We start from the raw sequence: 21898 nt of genomic DNA on the forward strand, positions 1-21898 counted from the left end.
CACCCGAACTTAGCCCTTCCTTACTTGTTTTTAATTTGAATTGCCTAAATATTTGTAGTATATTCAAAATCCCAGCAAATTTTACAGCTTTTAAAGCTTTCGACATGCATTTTGTATCCATGCGAAATTAAATGAAATTGCCTCCGAAATATCAGAGCTGCAAATGAACTCGATTCCAGTGGTTTTGCTGATTCTGAATTTCAGATGTAAAATATTTGGCGCAAAAGTTTGGTTGCATCTTCATGGTTCGTTGCGTTCGTTTGCGGGAAAATTCCTATAAATAAATTAGCAAAATAGCAATTAATTGAGGCGCTATGTATATTTAATGTGGATGGAAGCAATTTTGTGAATTCCTCAAATACATTTGCACACACTTGTAACCTATTAAATAGTTCCATGAATTTCGGAAATAATAGACCAGCGTTAAACATATTTTTAAGCTAACTACGTTTAACGCCTTTATAGAGGCTACACCTACAAAAAGGCAATTTTTGGAAATGAAAAAAAAATACTGTCAGCGCTAAAAGAAGCGATTCAGACCTTCTTCGTGAATGAAAACTAAAGGAAAATTCTGTCCAGAAGATGTTGTTCATAMCAAAATGGCGGCGTTTTAAAAAAGCGATTAATTTTACAACACGTTTTGGTTGTTTTTGGTCTGCCGAAGTAAGTTTTTAAACCTTATAGAGCTGACTGAACTAAGCTCAARCTCAAAAATTATTTGAAATTTAAATTAAGAAGTATACATAGTACTTTTAAAGGTATTTTAGACAAGGTTGCCATTAAGAACATGGCATTAAGAAAAACTGCATGGAATTATTTTTTCATACTAAACAACACCGATTTACTTAACCCCTTATTTCAACAGCAGTTTTACTGTAATGGAAGGCTCCAACATTATACCCAATCTTATCCTTCAATAATATATTATACTAGCTGACCCCGCAGCGTCCTGCGTGAAATTATGTCTTTTGAAATGAAAAGAGAGTTAAATTTATCGTTTCTTTTTTTTTCAAAATTTCTTGGTTTCTCTTCCGGTGCGTAAATATACAAAAAAGATAGTTTTCCAACTAGTGAGCACACCACGTATTTTTGGCCGTGTGAAAAATATCGCATTTCCAAATTTATGCCACGCATTTCTAGCGACTATCCTTGTGTTCTGGTGACTGACATCTCAAATGCAATTTTCCTTTGAAACTGTATAGGTTTCAACTGAAATAGCAAATCGATATAACTCAAAGGAATTCGTAGAATCAAGCATTCCGCCCCTTGTATTTGAAGGTGCGTCACAACCAGATTGCGAAACATAATATCGGCAGATCTAACTTTGCGACGCAAATGATGCGGTGCCACCACCTAAGCCTCTCCAAAGAATTTAGAAATTTCACTAAAAATTTCAATAATTGACGKCGTCGTCTTCATTGTCAAGATCGATTTATATGAGTGTAAGTCTCCCGGAATTTGACTGTGAATCTTCCAGCTTAAGTCAACAACATCGGTATTTGTGGCTGCTAACATTGCACGAGCACTCAAGGAATCGTATAAACCTTTGTGATGAGTCCATCTTTCGTGAATTGATAAACGGCATATGGAATTGATATCAAACCACCGGAAGTATCAGCTGGTATTGACCCGTTTCCAATTCTTAGCGTATACGATGTAAAATGTCTGCGGCCATCTAGTTTTTGGTCGTAGCTCATAATTGACGCAGATTTGAAGGCTGATGTGTCGAATTGATCATCGCGACAAGTCTAGCATCTAACAGCACCAAATATACATTGCTTCAAGATAAAGTCCATCAAACATCGTAACAGCTGTTTGAGAAGTCGTGCTGTGACATCGTGACGATCGCTTGCTGATTGGCCGCGATCTATAATGCCGCACGTACATATGTCATCGCATCCTGAGAGTACTCGGTCTTGTGCCTTGGACTGCTAATGTATGTTGCTGTCAAAAAGAACGTCGACCGATATTAACGCGACTAGTTCGTGCTATCGTAACAAATTTCAATCCGTAATCGATCACTTTGTGTGTAATTTTAAAAAATTTTGAAAGCAAACGAATTTCGATCTGTAATTGATCACTTTGTGTGCAATTTTCAAAAATTTTTGAAGCAAACGAAAAATTTTAACGATTCAAATAATTGAAAAACAAAACAAAAAGTTGAAAAAAAAATGGTATCGAAAAAAGTAACTTTTTGGCATTTTCCAATTTTCCGACTTTTATTTTATACTCAAAAATGATGCGGCCRCGTTGASAGAATAACTCCTTCAGGATCGYATRAAGTGAMAAAWACGTGTTTTAATTGAAACCTTRACTTAGAACTTGGACRAAAAAAACTGGCTTTYCGGCAGGCATTTTTACAAGAAAAATTTAAATTTCATGGAAAATTTCTGTACTTTTTGCAAATATTTGTAATTGAAAAAAATTMTTATTCCAGGTAGTTAAATATTTTATCTCAAMGACCTATGTAAATTCATGAAGAATGGTTAAGTAGTTCTCGAGAAATCTTGCCAACCGACTTCAAAAACACAGTTTTGAGAAAAACTTAGSCTGCCTAGCCTCAAGCGCATAAAWTCTCAATGCTGTATCTCCGAAACTATTACTCGGATCARGRCAATATTCTGGAGTTATTGTAGAATTKAATAAAACACCTTGTATTTGAATATCCATATTTACTGAAAATATCAGGATACATTACCATGCAACCCTTACTTTCATTTGGTATTTAATATTTGCAATATCAAACGGTATTTCTTTTGCAACGCAACATAAAATCTGCAATACTTTGTTTTTCTGTCCACCACTTAAGAGCTAACTAATTATGGTGATTACATACAGACATAATATAAACTAATTACGTAGAACAATGAAATTATATGACTAGAAAGAAATAACGTAATGAATGTAGGAAATAAAAATTGTTTGTTGTAAATAGTTGTAGTGTTACCACGAGGAGGATATAGAATTATGTAGTTGGCATTCATTTCATTGTATGGTAAATGTTTGCCGGATTTCGATAAATTTTCTTTTTTTTTATATTTAAAAAAAAAATTGTGACATACATATATACACATGGAAACATATGTAAAGTTTGTAATTAATGCTAGTTAAAATACCTTTGCTGGGAAGTTGGTTGCACATAACACAAGATGTAAAAGTTTAGTATGAAATGACGCAGTGAATTTTCTCAGTACCGTCGGAGTGTGTTTGTCCGGCTACAGGAGCTGTCCACATATGGGTGCGTTTTTGTACCCTCAGCAGGGTATATTAAGTTTGTCACGAAGTTTGTAACACCCAGAAGGAAGCGTCGGAGACCCTATAAAGTATATATAGAGCTGAGTCGATTTAGCCATGTCCGTCTGTCTGTCTGTATATATCCGAACTAGTCCCTCAGTTTTCAAGATATCGTTTTGAAATTTTGCAGAGGTCATTTTCTCTTCAAGAAGCTGCTCATTAAAGCTTATATAAAAAACTTTCACATTTGACAAGATATTTCCACAAAAGTTGGCACAGGTTATTTCCTTAGGCAACAATGAAATCTCCAAAGAAATTGTTCAGATCGGTTTACTATTTGATATGAGTTTACTATAGCATATAGCTGCCATACAAACTGAACATTGGGAATCAACTTTCACAYTTGACAATGTATTTTTACAAAAATTGTCACAGGTTATTTTCTAAAGCAACAATGTATTTATTTATTTAAAAGAGAACTAATTATAAATAATTAATCCACTTGTAAGAATCAGCACTGGCTGCCAGGGCCTTCGGAGCAATAATGTAATATTCGAAGAAACTGTTCAGATCGGTTTATTATAGCATATAGGTGCCATACAAATCAAGTTCTCCAAAAAATTGTTCAGAACGAATTACTATAGCATATAGTTTTCATACAAACGGAATACAAAGTTACTAACAGAAATGCACCTGTGAAGGGTATTTAGCTTCGGTGCAAGCGAAATTAACGTTTTTTCTTGTTAAAATGTATTTGTGGTGTCAGAAGCTGTAACACACAATTACATTTCTATTGAACTAATAAATGTCCTACCAATATTTTCCAGGAGTGAGTGAATTCCAATTATCCCATTAGTTTCCGTAGTCCACCGCAAACCATACTTATTAAACTACGTCAAAATACCAAAAATTAAATATTATTAAAAAATCAAAAACTATAAATGTGGGAGTGGAACCTGTGGGTTAAAAGTCCACACGTAACGGACGTGCCTTTTAAATGCACCTCTRACCAAAAACTACACTTAATTCGAACAACACTCGAACAATATTCGAACTGTGTAGTCGAGCACAGTTGAGTGACACAGTAGTTCTGAAGAAGTCAGGAAGGGCAGACCAGCGGCGTCGGCCCGATAAGTTAATCAAATTAAATTTAAATACGTTTTTATATTAAAATAAGTTGATATATGTGAACAAACTGAATTCAAATTTATTAAAATAAGTTATTCTAAGTGAACGTTTGAAATGAATAAATATAGTAAATAAAATCTACATAAATTGTACACAATTTTATTTATTAACATTATTTTATTTAATAAATTATAYAAAACACTAAATTAAACACTTTGAAAATGCATACATATATAAATGCCAAAAGGCAAAATCATTAATTAGTTTACATAATCACTTATTTTGCCTAAATATGATCGTACAGTTCAATGAAATTTCATTTCACACTAATTTCGTCAAGTAATTATAGCGCTGCTCGTCTGGCATTCCCGCCTTTTCTGAAATCAGCTGATCGAAATTCCCTGATCTCCTTCGCTGTCAAATAATCAGGGAACGCGTTTGAGAGAAAAATGAGAGCCAATGCCAGAGTCTCGTATCATATTATCCATGATATTGCGTTCAACAGTTWTAGCCATGTTAACATGGAGTTCACTACGCCGAAATTYGTGCTATTTTAAAGTTTTCCTTCGTTAAAGGCAAATCCACTAGAGAAGCGTTCCGTGAAGTTAATGGTATTTTGGGGGATGGTRCTCTATCACTTSGAACTGCGMTCGAATGGTTTCGACGATTCAGAGCGAGTGAAAACGACACCATAGGTAAGCCAGCCGGCGGAAGACCTGTGACGACGAATACCAATCAAATCATGGAAAACATTGAGTTAGACCGGCATGTGGCATCTCGCCCAAAAGATGTGAGTTAGTCACCAAACCATTTTAAACCACCTGCAGAAGGCTAGGTACACAAATAAGCTTGATGTTTGGTGCTGCATGATTTGGCGCAAAAAAACCTTCTAGACCTATTYCTGTCCATGGCGAAAGCCCTTGTTGGTGTAAAATTGAACTCCAAAAGAGGCTTGTGAAAAGCGGCTGTCCTAGTTCTTCGCAAATAAGGAGGGGGGCTTCTACGAGGGGGTATTATGAAGTTGCCGTCTAAATGGAAACAGATTATCGAACGAAACGGCGCCAATTTGAACTAAATCMGATCACAGTAACACTTTTTATAAAGCATTGAATAAAGAGCAAAAAAGTGTATTTGACAACCTAATAGTAATAGTAATTAAAAGTTCGATTTAGTTTATACTTACTACTTTGATCAAATTAAAAGGTGAACGAATTTTCGATATTAGTTGAAATGTGGCGAAAGGATCACGAATAACCAATGCAGTTTTTTTGTTCAATAAATTCAGACATACTAAAAATCGAAAAATTCGCTTTTAGAGCCTCACAAAACGACGCGTATCTTAAATACTAATGAATATTTTGACGTGAAATTCAGCATAGATAGAGAAATTTATAACAATACCACCAACTTACAGAAAAATTTACCGATTCGAAAAACACTTGGATTATAAATTAAAAATTCACCTTTCAATTCATCACAGTAGTATATCACATATCTTATAATATCAGAATTTCTATCAATAATTTAGCTTATTCATTTATATAGTATTTCACTTTTTTTTTTTTTTAATAAATGAACGAATTTCACAAGCAGCTGTCTAAATGCACAAGTCTGTCGTCTGTCACCATTAAATTTCAATGCGCATTAGCGTTGCTTAGTGCGCATTAATTTTGCTTGTCTGTCAGGGCTATTAGGCTATATTGCGAAACTAAATCTGAAAATATAACCGACCAAYGGGTTGTATCCGACGAAATAAGTTTTGCTAGTTCTTTCTACGTTTTTTGATATTGATATATCTTACTTTCAAATAAAAAGCCTAGTAAGGTGAGTTAGTAAGAAAAAAGATATATTGTAAAGATGATTGATTTTGATCGGCTAGCTGGATCCGTGGCCCAATAGCCAATAATCTATGCCAAATTACGAAGATATCATGAGAAATAAAACATTTTTTATACTAGTTTGCCAGCTGCTAATGTATATCCTAAAGAAGTCCGCCAAGTGAAAAATTTCAGATTAATATATAAATAAGCATATCACAATTTACCCTGTGATAGTAATTATATCATGAATATTGAGAATGTTGAGAGTTGTATTGATTTTAATACAAAAACCTCAGATATGAACCGAATTGAATGTACGATCATATCAGATATGACTGCATTCCATTGATAAGGTTGTCAAATAACGAATATTGAAAWATTTTGCAGCGTTGTTAGTATGAAGTTTTTCCAATAGTTGAAAGTATTTACCCTTGAAAACTACGAGAATATAAAAATAATAACTCCTTCCTACGTCGGGATTAAAAAAAAAATCTCAAAGATTTAACAATGCTTTGTTTAGTTTAAAGTTAAAATTTTGGCATTTATTTAGCAAAAATTGGGACAGAAATTGCGACGGGTTTATTCGTCCAYTTGTTCTTTAACGATCTCCAGTAGCAAAAATACAATACTCCGTGACGTCATGATCAATAGGAGGGAAAAACATATTTAAAATCGCTTTGAAAGTCTGACRGTTTTTTCGCATTTGATGTTTTTCCTCAGAAACTAGTATCTGTCATTCTCGGTTCGAATCTAATTTCTGTATCGTAAGCTAAACATATTCCGTTCTTTTCTTAAGGGAAGATTTGATTCTCCACTTAAAAACATAATATTTATTTTTCATAAAACGTGAAAGAATTTCATTAGGTTCAGTAAAGTTTTCTTTAATATCACGCATATTTATAATTAAACTGATTAAACGAAAAAAATCATGCTTTAAAGGCATACTTACACCCACGTTTTGTCGCTTGACGAATTCGTTTTTAACGATTTCGCGGTTTGCAGTTTTCTTTTGATGTTAGTTGCTTGCGAGTTAACACATCACTTGGTAACCTCTAAAATGAACGACGACATATTCCGCTTTCCAAAATCCCTTGAGGGGATGCAAACTAAGCTGACGGATGTGCGTCCCAACACAAACAACATCACAAGCTGTACCATTTCACTTCAGCTTTCGCACACACACATACAGCTTGGTTTTTTGTGTAATATTTTATTGAAACAATGAAACAGAACACCAAAAACTTCAACTTACAAATAATTGTAAACTTTTTCTTTCCGTTATAACGAAACCATTTGCATTATTAATTGTTTGCTTTTCAGTGAGTTTTTAACTAAGTCTATGTCTTCTTATTGTTTTTCTTAGTTCTTGGAAACMGTGCGACGGCAAATACTACTGAAGAAAGTCCAATCAATTGCTAAATGTGCTTCCGACACCGGCTTCACCCTTTGCTGGCATAACCAAAGGCTACAACTCGCAAACACACACAAACTTGCAAACATAAGGATACCGTATAACGGTAAACCAGCCAGAAACTACTCTCATACTATCATATTTGTTAATAAAATGGCTRTAAAAGGCAAGCTATCAAGCGCTAACGGCAGTTGGACGTCCTCCAGAGTCGGCACCACGTCCTACATATCGCGCATGGCTTGTTTCGCCTTTTGCCTGCTCTCCGCCCTGCCGTTGCCGTTCTTCACAACAGCTAATCGTAAGTTCAATCACTCAATAAGCGATTTATTATATTTGAAATATGTTTGTATCTTTATTTATTTACAACATGTTTGCCYGTGTGTAGCAGAAATTTGATTTATTCGATTTTACAACCGCTTTTTGGACTGTTTGTGTATGCAAATTGTGGCAGCCACAAAGTCCTTGTGCTCTTTCATACAAATATAGTAAGTACGAGAGCSATCCGATAAGGTAGTAGTCTTACTGCCCGTCGGCTTCCGTCAATAYCGCAAGAGACATACCTCATATACGACTACAGTCAAAAGTATCAATGCGGTCGCATGCCGGTGTCTGATGAGCTACAAACAGAAATCACGAGAACACTAMAGACAACTTAACAATAGCTCACGATATCGTATTGTCAAGCCGGTCTATTGGCCTTGATGACAAACCCCCACATTTTCAGTCTTCTGTGCAACACAGTGATTGAAACGGAGTGGAAAAGCGTTATCGGCGAAATGTGAGTAGGGGAACCCCACAAGGTGGGGTCCGGTGTGGTCCGCTTCTATGGATCCTGGTCGTTAATGGCCTGCTTAAAAAGCTTAAAGACCGTGGCTGCCTGGTGATTGCCTAGGCAGACGATGTAGCGCTAATGGTCAAAGGAAAGTTCATAAGTACCGTTTAAGAATTGATGCATGGGTATCTTAGCGTCGTAAAAAATCGTAAACGGTCTCGACATTAACCGAAATAAAACCGATATTAATACGGTGAAATATCTARGRCTCATCTTGYATAAGAAGCTTTCATAGAAKCCGAAAATAGAAGAGAAAGCAGAGACGGCATCGATTGCCTTGCACTGCTGTAGAGGAGTCATTGGCAAAAGGTGTCTAGGTTCCTAAAAGAACACATGTCTGAACTCTCGAAAATCTTCACTCACCTTGATTTCATACCGGATCACTTGAAGGGCATTGAACTTTTTCACGGATGGGTCAAAGCCTGTCTCTTATACACATCTAGATGTGTATAAGAGACAGCTCAGATATCATCACAAGCTTTGACTGCATACCGGATCATCTGGATCATAGAGTCGCCATATCAAACTCCGACGACTCCGACGGCTCCTTCTCTGTTGAAGGGCATTGAACTTTTTCACGGATGGGTCAAAGCTTGAGGGGAAGGTTGGTGGAGGGATTTACTGTCAGGAGCCCTCTAYCAACTCTAGTTTCAGACTTCCTGACCATTGCAGTAAGATAGCAGTAGATTTACTGTTCCAGAGTGCAGTCTCCATCAGAGACGTGACCATCCTCTCAGTTAGCAGAGCGGCGTTACTTGCTTTGAACTCTTTAACAATGCATTAAGTTCTKGTGAATCTAATGAATGCCTGACCTCGACATATAATATACAGCAACGAGGGTCTTTGTGATCAAACTGGTATGAGCGATAGGTCACACCGGAATCACAGGAAGCTATAAAGCTGATGAGCGAGCACCCTAGATYCGCTATCGGTAGAATGGGAGCGGATCGGTGCTCTCGTATACTCTTGTGTTCTACTACCAGATAGCTGTGCTTCGTGTATCTTGACCAGCGCTGGTCTACCATCGGTACGTGCGAACGCAAATCTTCAGCCATCCCACTGAGCTAACGGGAATAGATATTAACCGTTTTGCTAATTTATAATTTCGAACACAGGAGTTTTTATTTTCTATGTTCTCACAAAGGACTACCGAGAAGAGTACACRTGCGATCTATAATCTTACGACCTTGTGGTTCAAATCCTTCTGTTGATGCGATTAGATGGTACATTTGTGTCATATAGAAAAGATGCGCTTCCTTGGAACAACAGTTTGAGGTAGTAGTCTGGCAACTTGGGTTCAAAAATTCGAAAAAAACATTTTTGCTTAATTTGAAAGTACAATGCYTTGAGAATATACTKTGAAAATTTCAGACAGAAATTCVAAATATTTCGGGAGTTATAACGAGTTTCYTAGAGCGATTCGGWGTCMWACTTTTAAGGTCGGTTTTTTGAGGTTCCAACTTTGAGTGACAATATTAACACTAATAAAGTATTACATTTTTTCAAATAAAATCTTTTAATATTTCTTTCAATTTGTAAATAAAAACACTCTAAATATTCAAGATAGTTCATTTTTTTYCCMWWAAAAAAAACACCCTCCACAGAASTCRTGAAAATAGGCATAAGTTACCAGACTACTACCTTAATGCTTTTTCAAGAGGAAGAAAAATGGCCATCGCAGTTTTCTGATATTCACAAGGCGTAATCTACATCAGGGGTGCTCACGCCATAGCTCGAAGCCGAATTGAAGAAAAAAGTTTCATATRGCGAAAGAACCAGCTCACACCTTCATCGTCGACAGCATGGAAAAACSCCTCGCCGGGTAGAAATTTTAGTCGAGCACTAACAAATGAAATATTCATACAAGTAAAAAATTAGCATCCATGAGCCAACCGCAGTGAAGAGCATACCTAAATCAAACGTATCTAGTTTATTATGCYGACAATAAATCGCCATTTATTAAAAAATTCCGTGTTCCATTGACAATSTATGTATTTATTAGATCGCCCTCGTAGTTGGAATTTGTAAGTGTTTGCAGACATACGTACATATAAGTATATCCTTGCAAACCGTTCTACAAGCATAATTACATAATCCTTTCTTTTCGACTTGCCTCTATCTCTCTGTGTGGGTGTATATGTGGAGAACRGATTGTAATTTTTCAAATTTAACTCAACGTCTTCTAACAATTTCCACTGACCACATTGCTATTGGGCAACGGAGCGCGGAAAATTGYGTTTAGCTCGCACTTCGGCACAATTAAAATTGCTGCTTGGAGCATTCAATATAAAACGTATGTATGTATGTAGGTGTGTCTTATGCATATTGTATGCATACATATATTTATAGGTGTGCGTGTGTGTGTAGGTGTAGGCGTGTGCTCGCCCATAAACACGGTTACGCTTATGGCGCTGTCAACGAACTGTGCCAGGTTCTTCATGATGAAGCAATTAACTAAGTTAAATAAATGAGACTTCTCTCTTCCCTCTACTAAAGTAAACAAGTTAATTGCTTTTGTTGCTACGTTTTGTTACGTTGTAACCGTTTTTTTTTTTACCGCTTCCTTCACTGCMTTCTCTTATCAACATGCCGTGCATATGGATGTATATGTGCGCGTATATTCTGATTTTACTCCTATAACTGTGGCCATTAACGATGTTACGTTCGCTTTCTCTTGTATTCTTAAAGTATTTGTATTTGCGCTTGTTTGTTTGCACATCCATCGCTCTATGAATATACGAGTATATGTATGTATATATGTATGGTCACGTAAGCGTAGCAGATCGTTTGTGCCCAGGGGTGGCATGCACAGTGGTCGCAGACTCRCCATTTCCACTGAAAATTAATTGTGGGTGTGTTTGTAATAGGTATCACATGCATAGTGTGTGAACAAATATGTTTGCGTATATGTTTGTGTGATCACCTCAGTCCAGATGCCACGAGTATTTGCTGCTGATATGCTCTTAATATAAATTGATTAAATGAATAGTCAMATGGTGGCACATTTGTTGTCATTTCAGCTGCTTAATTATTATAAAACAAACTTGTGTAAGGTTCAAGAACTTACTTACATATATGTGGATATGCWTATGCAAAGAAATACAAGTTCCAAGCCAATTACAAGCGACTTATTTATTCATGTGACAAAGTTATTCCCAAAATGCGTTCAGTACTCTGACACTCGTAAATCCAAGTCCAAGACCAAATAAATCTAAACTGATTCTTCATGGACGTAATGTGCGTGTTTCGAAAAATTCGCCAAGCTTTTAAAATTTCAGTTTTGCGATGTGTTTTTTTTTTGGTCTTCATGCCACATATTCTCGGCTGGTGTAAGTTCCAACCACTCCCATCACAGTGATGCTAAGGTATTCAAACAGATTGCGAGTTATATTTGATCAAGGCGATTAGTGCGGAATATTCCACGAAACTATTGAAAAGTAATAAAATGCAATATTCTCACAAATAAAAAAGTTTCCATAGAAAAACTTAGTTTTGTTAGATCCATTTGTATACCATACATTGTATACCATACATCCTATTATATCCTATTCCGATTCAAAAAAAAAAAAATTTCGGAGATTCTAGTTATACTTTAAACAATAATTCAAGCGAAGCTTCGTGAAAATACTTGTATACTGTCAAATAAAAAAGTTTGCCATACAAGAAGTTGATTTTCATCGTTCAGCYCATAAGGCAACTATTAGCTATAGTGTTTCAATATTGCCAGTTCCGGCAAATAGCCAGCTTCTTAGGTAAAAAAGAAAGTGTGAATATTTCGACAGACAGACAGACATGCATGGCTAAATTGACTCAGCTCGTCACGCTGATTATATATTTATAGACTCMMCTTCTGGGTATTACAAATTTCGTGGCAAACTTAATATCCCCCATTCRGGGTTTAAGGGTYTAAGACGTTATACGAGTARTTTAAGTTGTRTGCACTATAATAAAGAAAATTGTCATTTAAAACAGGAATGCAAATATTTTCGAATTTTTCATCGATGCAGGGTCTGATATAAGTCTTGGCAGATTCTAAAATGTTGTTGTGACAATATGGTCTTTGCTTCAGAATACGAAAATAGTCGTCCAAAATTTACTTATGAATTAAACATCATCTTTTAATCCCTATAGTCATCCGGTTCTTCCTTAATTCTTTCAAAATCCATTCCTAGTTTCATAAAATTTGTAGGGACTACAATTGGTAAGGTTTTCATAGACATCAAAATTCTGACTTTCAACAATTCATAAAGTACGTTTGTTGTCGATGGCATATGTCAATAAAATTTCGCTCCCCTTTTCCAAAACTGAACACTATGTTAATATTTCTTTCAAGATAGATTTTCCAAGCACAAAGTAAGACATTAGCTTCGTACAGCTTAAGAACAGTTTTTGATCTCTTACTCGGAATATTTCTTATTTTGAAGAAACTGATAGTCATATGGTAGTTGATTTCCAGAAAAAAACCTTTCAAACATGACAAATTTAAAATCTCAATGCGGAGATTTGAAAATTTTGAATGCAACGAGCCTACAATATCTTCACCTGCATTTCTTATAGCATCGAATTGCTACAAAAATGAGTASTTAACTAGAAGTGCTCGAAAATTACTATTTTTTAGAACGAAAATCAAAATTGGACTATGAAAACAATTGCTAGGAAAGCAAATGTTTCTAGGAATACCGTTTCACGTGTTGTTAAAACTTTTATCAAAGACCTGACTTTCAATGGGAAGCAAGGAAGTGGTAAAACGAAAGGTTTTAATAACTCTGGCATAGCTAATTGCAGAAATATTCCTCCTATAAATCAAATCAATATACTTAATAACCAAAGCGTCATTATCGTTGATATACATATATAGATAGATGATAAATCTTGATTTTATTCACACAACGTATGTGTCGCTCTTCACAGTCGCTTTTTTCAATTATTTTCTATTTTTCTATTCTGATTAGTGCTCTCCCACTTCGTTAGGCTAGGCTTACACAAGGATCCCTTTGTCATTCATTATCGACAAATTCTSTTTTGAAATTGAAACCATGAAAATAATTACAAAATGAAAAGATATGCCRAATTGCTTCACAGCAAATTGTTACGAAGACAAAGCGTGCCGCCCGAACACGTTTTGCGCGACAAAAGAGTCCGTATGTGAGCGCAGTCTTACATTTGGTTACACTTTGCGTTCATATTGCTATCATTTTCTCATTTTTATAATAATTTGAAAATTTTATTACCGATTCAGAGGGCAAATTGAAGCGCGAAGAAGAAAGGGAGAAAGTGAAGTTTTTTTAAATATGTGACCTAGTCTACGGAAAGGGGGCTTAGGTGTAAAAAAATCAATTTTCACTTTTTAGTTGATTCGGATGGAAGATGAGATGCTTTTTTTTTAACAGCTGTTTCCCAGAAAGCTAGTTTTCGCACGTTAGCTCCCTTTTTCCAATTTTATTTCTATACTTATTTGTAACTGAAAATATGCCCAGTTTGCRGAGAAACTTCGATTAAAATTTTAGTATTGAGTAGGAATGCGAATTCGGCCTCCATTTCACGACCCTCGTGATTCTCGAACGCTAATCACTTCGGCTGTAATGTCGGACCACTGTGCCGCTCTGTGAATTTATAACGCGTCTTTCGCGTTTCATCACGTTTGCTATGGTCAATTTCGTTTTTAATTGCTTTGGCTTTAACGAATGACGGCGTTTATTTTTGTTTTGCTACTGCACTGCCGTTATTAACATTTATGTTCGACATTTGTTATGTAACGTGCATTATGCAATAGAATGGATGACAGTTAGTGTGYAGATTTGTGCGCCACTGAAAGTGATTTGTCAAAGTCGAAATCTGATATACACGCCCAAAAAATTATATAACAAAATGATATATACATATGTATGTATTTACATTGTTATGTAAACATATTACTCACACTTGCGCTTWCAAATGCTCATGCGTATATGTACATCGTTTCGAGGCTGTGTGAACCGAATCAAGCACTTGCAAAAGTAAATATGTGCGTGTACATSCACTTTAACGACGTAATCCTTACTCAAATATTTATATGTGATTAAAGCGATGAACCTTTACATTCTACACTACTCCATACTCGCATACTCGTGCAAAATTAAATTCGCGAAATTCGTGAAAATTGTCAATGTTATTAATTATTTTTTATTTACTTACTCGTTTGTGCTTTACTCACACGTGCTTTTGATTGCATTAAATATTTTAAAATCGATTGGTAAACGAGAAATAATATTATTCATATTTGCATATGTGCCTGACTATGTACACTGAGAGAAAAATTTCGGTAAAATTATAAGTCTTCCTGAATTTTATTTTAAAATTCCTCAAAACTTGTAAGCAGATTGCTTTATCAGGTGGCTACATTACTTTGCCATTATTTCCCAAACATTAAAGTGCTGCACGTGTTGACTTAGAAATAGGCGTGATTTTTGAAGGAGTTAATTGTGAAAGTTTGCTTTCCTGTTATCACAATCGTAGCTTTTGCACAGATCGTATTCACAATGCTGGAAGTATTAATGCAACTTCTAATGAAACTATTTCTATATAAATAAGAAGCCATATCAAGGACAATTATCAAAAAATGAGGTGTGTTCAAAACATAACGCGAATTTGAAAATTAAAATTTCGCCCGTTTTGTGAGTCCAATTTTTTTATTATCATATACACGAATTGGTAGCGAATACAAAACTAAAGCGTCACTTCTGAATGCCGAATTGAAGTAGCAGCTCTCAAAATGGCAGAAGTGCACCAAATATATATACATATGTATGTCCGTACAACATAGAACATAAATTTCATTTGTTTTGGCTGGAAGGAAATCTCTCAATAAACCATAGCAAGGGTCAGCATTGATTTCAAAGTTAGGGTTAGGTAGACTAGGTCAGATGACTCTTCAATGATGTATGTATAAATTAGAAAAACTCTTGGAAGATAATACAAATTTACACAGGCGTTTAATTTCCAATTCCGCCAGTTCGGTGCGATCTCGGAAAGTATGCGCTCCCAAGTGTCTGAATCTTAAACTCCCAAACGCAGGATAGTCAAGAAGGAAGTGTTGAGTTGTTTGCATATCATCTTCTTCAGCTTATACAGCTTCTGCGGATGGCGTCTGGTAGGATTCCCAGTCTTACTGCGTGGTCGTCAATAAGGCAATGGTCTGTTAAAAGCCCCACAACTAAGGAGAGGCCAGCTYTACTGACGTCCAAGAGATCACTGGATGTACATATACTTGCCATTGATCTTGGGACAAAATACTTTTGTGACTGCGCATGTATCGATGTTGGCCCAGTTATCTAGTAGTAGAATACAAGAGAATACGAAAGCACTGACCCGTTCTCATGCTATCGATAGCGGTTCTGGGGTGTATTTACCTGCTAGCTCATTAGCTTTACGATTTCCTACGATTTCGCTGTGTACTTGCATCCATACCAGTCTTATCATAAAAACACTCGATGCTGTTGATAGCGTGGTTAAACACTTCTTGACTAGCCCTGAATGCACTGTTAATGAGTTCAAAGCTAATATCGCCGCTCGGCTATCTGAGTGGATGGTCACTCTTCTGAAGGAGGTTGCACTCCTGGAAAGCAAATCTACTGCTACCTTAATGATAGCAAATTGTAAAGTAATGATCCAAAATAAAATTTTGAAGGAGAGCTTGGAGGGAGCATTTTCTCTTATCAATGTTATCCACTGTCTTCATGCGACTTGACAGTGGCTGTCTGCACAGCAAGATTCTTTTGAATCTTAAGCCGCAAGGGGTACATTGAAGAACATTCTTTTTTTCGAGATAATTTGGAAAAATACTTKATTATAATCATTTTGACACTCTCATCTGTACTGCATAACTTTCACTTAAATCGCATACCTTCAGACATCTATGTGATTCTAAATGGACTCTATATACAAACTGCTCTTGTTCATTTGATTTTATCCAGAATATGATGTTGGTCATCTAAAATTTAGTTTAATATGAAATAACTCCGGTTTCTGTTTCGTTTATAGATATTATGGCATTACTTAGTCTTACTCGATAACATATTTTCTTGCAATTTTATAAATACGTATATAACTCTCAATTTTATTAAGATAACTCACATATTATCTAAATTCTCAATATAAAGTTCACAAAAGGAACTGCAGCTTGTACAAATTTTTACCCAAATGAACAATTTTTAAGCATAAGATACTATTTGTGCAAAGTTTCATCTTGAAAAAATTTGGTTGGAATTGGTCGAGCCGCTCATATCGTGGGGTTGCATACGGGCAATACGGGCGGTGTCATGCTTTTTAACAAATTTTCATCCACATAGGTCCCTCCCTCCCCGTCGTTGTACTAAATGAAGGCGTTTTGTGGGCGTGGCACACCCGCTCCTTCGGTGACAAGAAACATTAGCACCAAGTCTCACTAAGATATTTCAATTTTTACTCAACTTAACGCTTGCACGGACGACGGCCTCTCGGAATTCTACTTGTTTCGTCGTTCTCATCATTTATGTACAGGATCCGACACTCGAAGTGTAACCAACTTCAGACCAATTTGTAAACTTTCAAAACGATAGGGTTTATTTGACCGACCGTTCATATGAGAATCTAAACATCCACAAATAATGGTTTGAGCCGCTGTCACCGCAGATGGGCGCTCTCCAATTATTTTCATTGAGCCTAACGTCGAAGTAAATGCGACATATTATCGGGAAAGTGTTCTGTAGGCTGCTTTGAAGCCGTGGGCAAACAAACATTTCGGTCGCAAACCATGGACGTTTCAACAAGACTCAGCACCCTCTCACAAAGCGCGAGTAAACCAAGAATGACTGAAAAACAACGTTCCGAACTTCATTACGACACAATGGCTCTCGAATTCACCTGATGCGAATTCTGTGGATTATTCTCTCTTTGCCATTTTGGAGAACAAGGACCGAAGTAAAAAAAACACATTTCTCGAGTTGCTGAAGAAAGCCGTTGTCCGAAGTGGGCCAAAGTACCGGCAAGTCACATTCGGGTAGCTTGCGATTCGTTTTTTAACCGTCTCAAGGCCATAGTTAAGGCAAAAGGTGGTCATATCGAGCAAAAGTAAATTGATCCTGAATTTATAATTATTTTCACACATTTTGTACATTAAAATAAATAAAAATAATTTTCCAAACCGAACTTATGRTGTTTTTAATTGGTTACACTTTTTTTCAGTRCCGGACTGCTATATAAATCCATATATATCTCCATTATATTTAAGTGATGCAAGCAAAATTTAGGTGAACAAAACTATTACGCTCTGTGGCAAAATGTTGCAAGAGTATAAAAAAGGACTGCAAATACAAATGTTCAGAACTTTTTTCTCAGAGAGTATGTATTTATGTAGATTACATATGAATATATTAAGTTCTCACACACTCATGTAAAAATATATAGGGATAGCTACGCCATATTATACAATGTCGAATATTTTTTCGAACAACATATGTATACATATTTGTATAATATACATGTAGAAGTGGAGGAGACAGCACCCAGACCATGCAGTCCATTGTATTTATAAAAATTAGTCATAGCGTGGGGAAAAAATTTCAAGCAAAATATTTTGAGGCATGAAATAGCAAAATATTAATATATGGATTATTTCGAGCAGTTAAATAAAATTCCATAAATCCMGTTAAGTTAAATTTTGTGAAAAATTGTATGATATCAGTGAATGTATATACATACGTATGTACATGCACATACTTTTTGTTACATACATATGTATACATAATATAAAACACTCATGCTGGTAAAATGATTCAAATTTCATATGTAGATGCGTAGACAAGCTTCAAATGCCATTTAAGTGGCGTGTAATGCAATTCATTTAATCTAACTCCACTGATTTGACTTTCAGTTGCTCTTTTGGCTATTAACTAAACATACTTTTATACACAAGTTCTCGCATTTGCTTAAAGTGGTTTTTCGGTTAGGTCAGAACTTGGCTATCTTTGTTCATCAAACTAAATTTAACATATTCCTCTGGCCACTTTCTAATTGTCAATGGACACAAAACACAGTTTTTTTGGATGTAAAGGGTTGTCCATTTTTAGCTAGTTAGCATTTGTYATTCTTGCTGTGAACGGATGTGTATTTACTATTCATAAAAAGTAAAGAAGCTTTGAGAGGCCTATCCATCAAACATATATCTAATCTTATATATTTGTAAAGCGAATATATTTTTAATAAGTTTTTTTTTAATAACAGATTCACATACGTAACGTATAGTCTCAACTTTTTGTTATTTAAACGTACTCAACTTAAAAGTAATAAGTTACAGTTTTACACATTTATATAGTCAATACTGATTTGGGACATAATATATTTTTATACTCTTGCAACATAAAGTTCGATATTTTTGTTCACCTAGCGATTGTTTATAACATCCAAAACTTAGATGTAGAGACATATGTAATGGGTCACTAGAGGTTCCCTACTTTTCTAAAGAAAAAAGCAAGAAACTTCAAATTTAATGGGGAATGATTATTATCATTCAAACGAACATTCTTTGGCATTTATTTTTGGAAGATTATCTCTTTCAAACGTTGGCCGCGGCTACGTCTCAAATGGTCCATCCAATTTTCGATGTTTTGTTCGAGAATTTCGACTGGTAACTGGCGAACGACACCCACAATGCCTTGCTCCAAGGAAAAACTCTAAAGATGTGATATTAAACGTTCGTGGTGACCAACCGACCGGCCMAAAACGTGAAATTATCTGCTCACCGAAGTGTTCTCCCAAAAAATCCTTTGATGTGCGCCGTCTTGTTAAGACCAAATGTCACCGAGACTACGAGCATCCATTTCTGGCATCAAATAATCGGTTATCACGAAAAGAAAACGGCCGCCATAGACGGCTACGTTCACATCGGCATCTTTTTTGAAGAAATATGGACCGATGATGCCACCAGCCCACATACCATACTAAGCCGTTTTTTTCCTGGAATCTCTTCAGGTGGCTTTTTGTGTCAAATGTGGAAATTTTGGTTGTTTACGTAACTGGTCTACGTGGTCGAGGTGGTCTATTCAGTCGAATACAAGTATTATCTAATAATGAATGCTGGGCCTCTAGACTGCTGATGGTACTTTTTCCATAATGAAATACCAAATAATATTGAACAGGAAATGATATAACATAACGGCATGACAAGACTCACTGCCATAATATGCAATTGAAAAACACCTAAACTTGCATCACCCGTTATATAACTGTTCAGGATKACGTCCATCAGTCCATGCAAGTGACAACTTGAGTAAAACTTGAGATATCTTAATGAAACGTATGGTATCGTGCCATTGCCAGAAAATGCCACTAAAAGAAAACGTATGAAGTCCCATAACTAAGCCACAAATTAAGATACAGGTAGAAAGCTATACATTTGTATAGAATATTGAAATATGAAGGAGGTTGAAAACTTTTTAAAAAAAATTGGCATCCCTTCGCCTTCTAATAGGTTAAATGTACATTCTTATAAACCACTAAATCTATTTCAAAACCACTAAAGTTATTTCAACTAAAATTGGACTACTGGTGTGATAACGTCTGAGGTGAAATCTCGTGAACAACTTGACTAATATCAATTAAATTTGGTGTATAACGGCTACTTTCCTTTCTTTTGAAATAAATTTTCCTTATTTCACATTATAGTTTACAAATCGAAAGACATTGACATTATCGAAATAAAATTTTCCACAAAAAGTGCATTTAAATAATACTATTTAAMGATATAGTCAAGTTCCAGATACGAATTAAGTATATGGATCGCCATGCTYATTGCGGAATTTTTATCGAAAATATCGATCAATCTGTGAGATATCTAAATGAAGGTCAGAGKGCATCCTTATCTAGAAATAAGATGTATAACATCTGTTCAATACTTCCACKAGCCCTCATACACCTAATAGAAAGATTTTCGAGCTTTCGGTTGACTTTATAACATAGTAAATAAATTAAGAAAGAATCTCTCTTTCTCTTTCTAACGACCTTGTAATTGGATCGTAATCCATTCGCTTTTGTCAAATAGTGAATGTTAAACACTGATGCAAAATCTTTTRTTATAAAAATTAGAAAACACTTGAAAATATTTCTCCAACTTCGTTTTTTACGAATATACATATAAAACGGTAACTCCCAAACTTTTCCCTTTTTTGCTTGTCTCATTAAATATTCGCCAGATTTTGACGTCACGTTATTTGTTTCAATGGCATTTAGTTTTCGTATTAGACTTTTGCTTTTCTCTTCTCATTGAATATGCTCCAAAAGGTTGTCCAACGCCACTTTTTGAATTGTAAGATGAACTAGCAATTGTAAGAATTTTATTGACAAAATATCTTTAATTTTAGGAGTATATTCAGACAAGGTATTACACAGACACCGAGTTCAGCAAAGTTGTTATCAGTGGCGATTTCATTTAATTGAAACTTTATCTGGTATATACTCGTATATATTTTTTTTTGTATTTTCCACGTAAAATATTAGTTTCTTTTAAATACTGTTCTAAGTTAGAGCTTCTATGCTTAAACACGAACACTAAAGTTGRGCAAACTGGTAAAAAGACTATGCTAGTTGAATAAGTAATTATAATATTTTACTTTCTACGAGGGTGCATTARACACCAGCAGATATTAAGATGTTCAGATCATTCAAAGCATAGGAAGTAAACATTCTCTACAAGGATTGGAAGCCAAAAATGATTTCATAGGATATATTTTCGATATGGTCTTTACTTCCGAAAATAAAAAGTAAGGAATGAATAAATTTCAGCGCTGCCGGCATAAGATATCTGAAATCAACCGAAAGTAGGGAGAACCTCATGTTGGGTATATGAGTTGTTAATCTTTGATTGAATTGAAAGTGACGCTATGGGGAAAGTGTGTTTGYCAAGTTTACAGCATGATAGTTTTTGATAAATAATTTAGTACATATTGATAAAACATATTTTTCTTTCTACGTCAATTTGGAAATTGTTTAGCTATTTGGTTACAGAGTTGCAGCACTATATTGTTTTGTGCATTTGACAATAAACTGAGAAGAACAAGCGTATCAAGTTCCTTCAAGAAAAGGTTCTTAGATTCATTACTTGTATGTATTTGGTTTCAATTAGTTTACAGCGAACTCTTTAGCATATAAAACTATAGTCGCGAACTTGCGCAACAAATGGTTTGAAAATAATGTAACCTTCATATTAGAAATATTAATGTAAATATGGCAGCATTACTTGGAGATTACAGGTAGTATGCGCATTTCAATTATCTTGAAATTATGACTATATACACTCTCTTTAGAGATACAATTTTTGGATATATTTATAAAATCTGAAAGAAAAATCCGATCTGTCCCGACTCAGACGTCAATGTAAATTTCGGAATCAAGCAAGACACATATCCWACGATAATTTCACCACGATTAGAATACAAAATCTAACAGTTGTGCGTAGCACCA

At 35.3% G+C, this 21898-nt stretch overlaps 1 protein-coding gene across 2 annotated transcripts in view; it reads left to right on the forward strand.

Moving 5' to 3' along the window:
• The window catches only part of LOC108970521 (tyramine beta-hydroxylase), a 56263-nt gene that overhangs the window by 13538 nt on the left and 20827 nt on the right, over positions 1–21898 (forward strand). Inside the window, exons 1-2 of one of the 2 annotated variants that reach the window (XM_018935960.1) lie at positions 7372–7442; positions 7546–7891. In XM_018935960.1, the coding sequence (XP_018791505.1) occupies positions 7404–7442; positions 7546–7891 (385 nt within the window). In that variant the 5' untranslated portion in view covers positions 7372–7403. Of the gene's footprint in view, positions 1–7371; positions 7443–7545; positions 7892–21898 lie in introns of those variants that run through there. The other variant, XM_018935961.1, reaches the window with a different exon arrangement.

This window comes from Bactrocera latifrons, unplaced genomic scaffold, assembly GCF_001853355.1.
Source record: "Bactrocera latifrons isolate USDA-ARS-PBARC rearing strain unplaced genomic scaffold, ASM185335v1 scaffold_30, whole genome shotgun sequence".
Lineage (NCBI taxonomy): Eukaryota > Metazoa > Arthropoda > Insecta > Diptera > Tephritidae > Bactrocera > Bactrocera latifrons.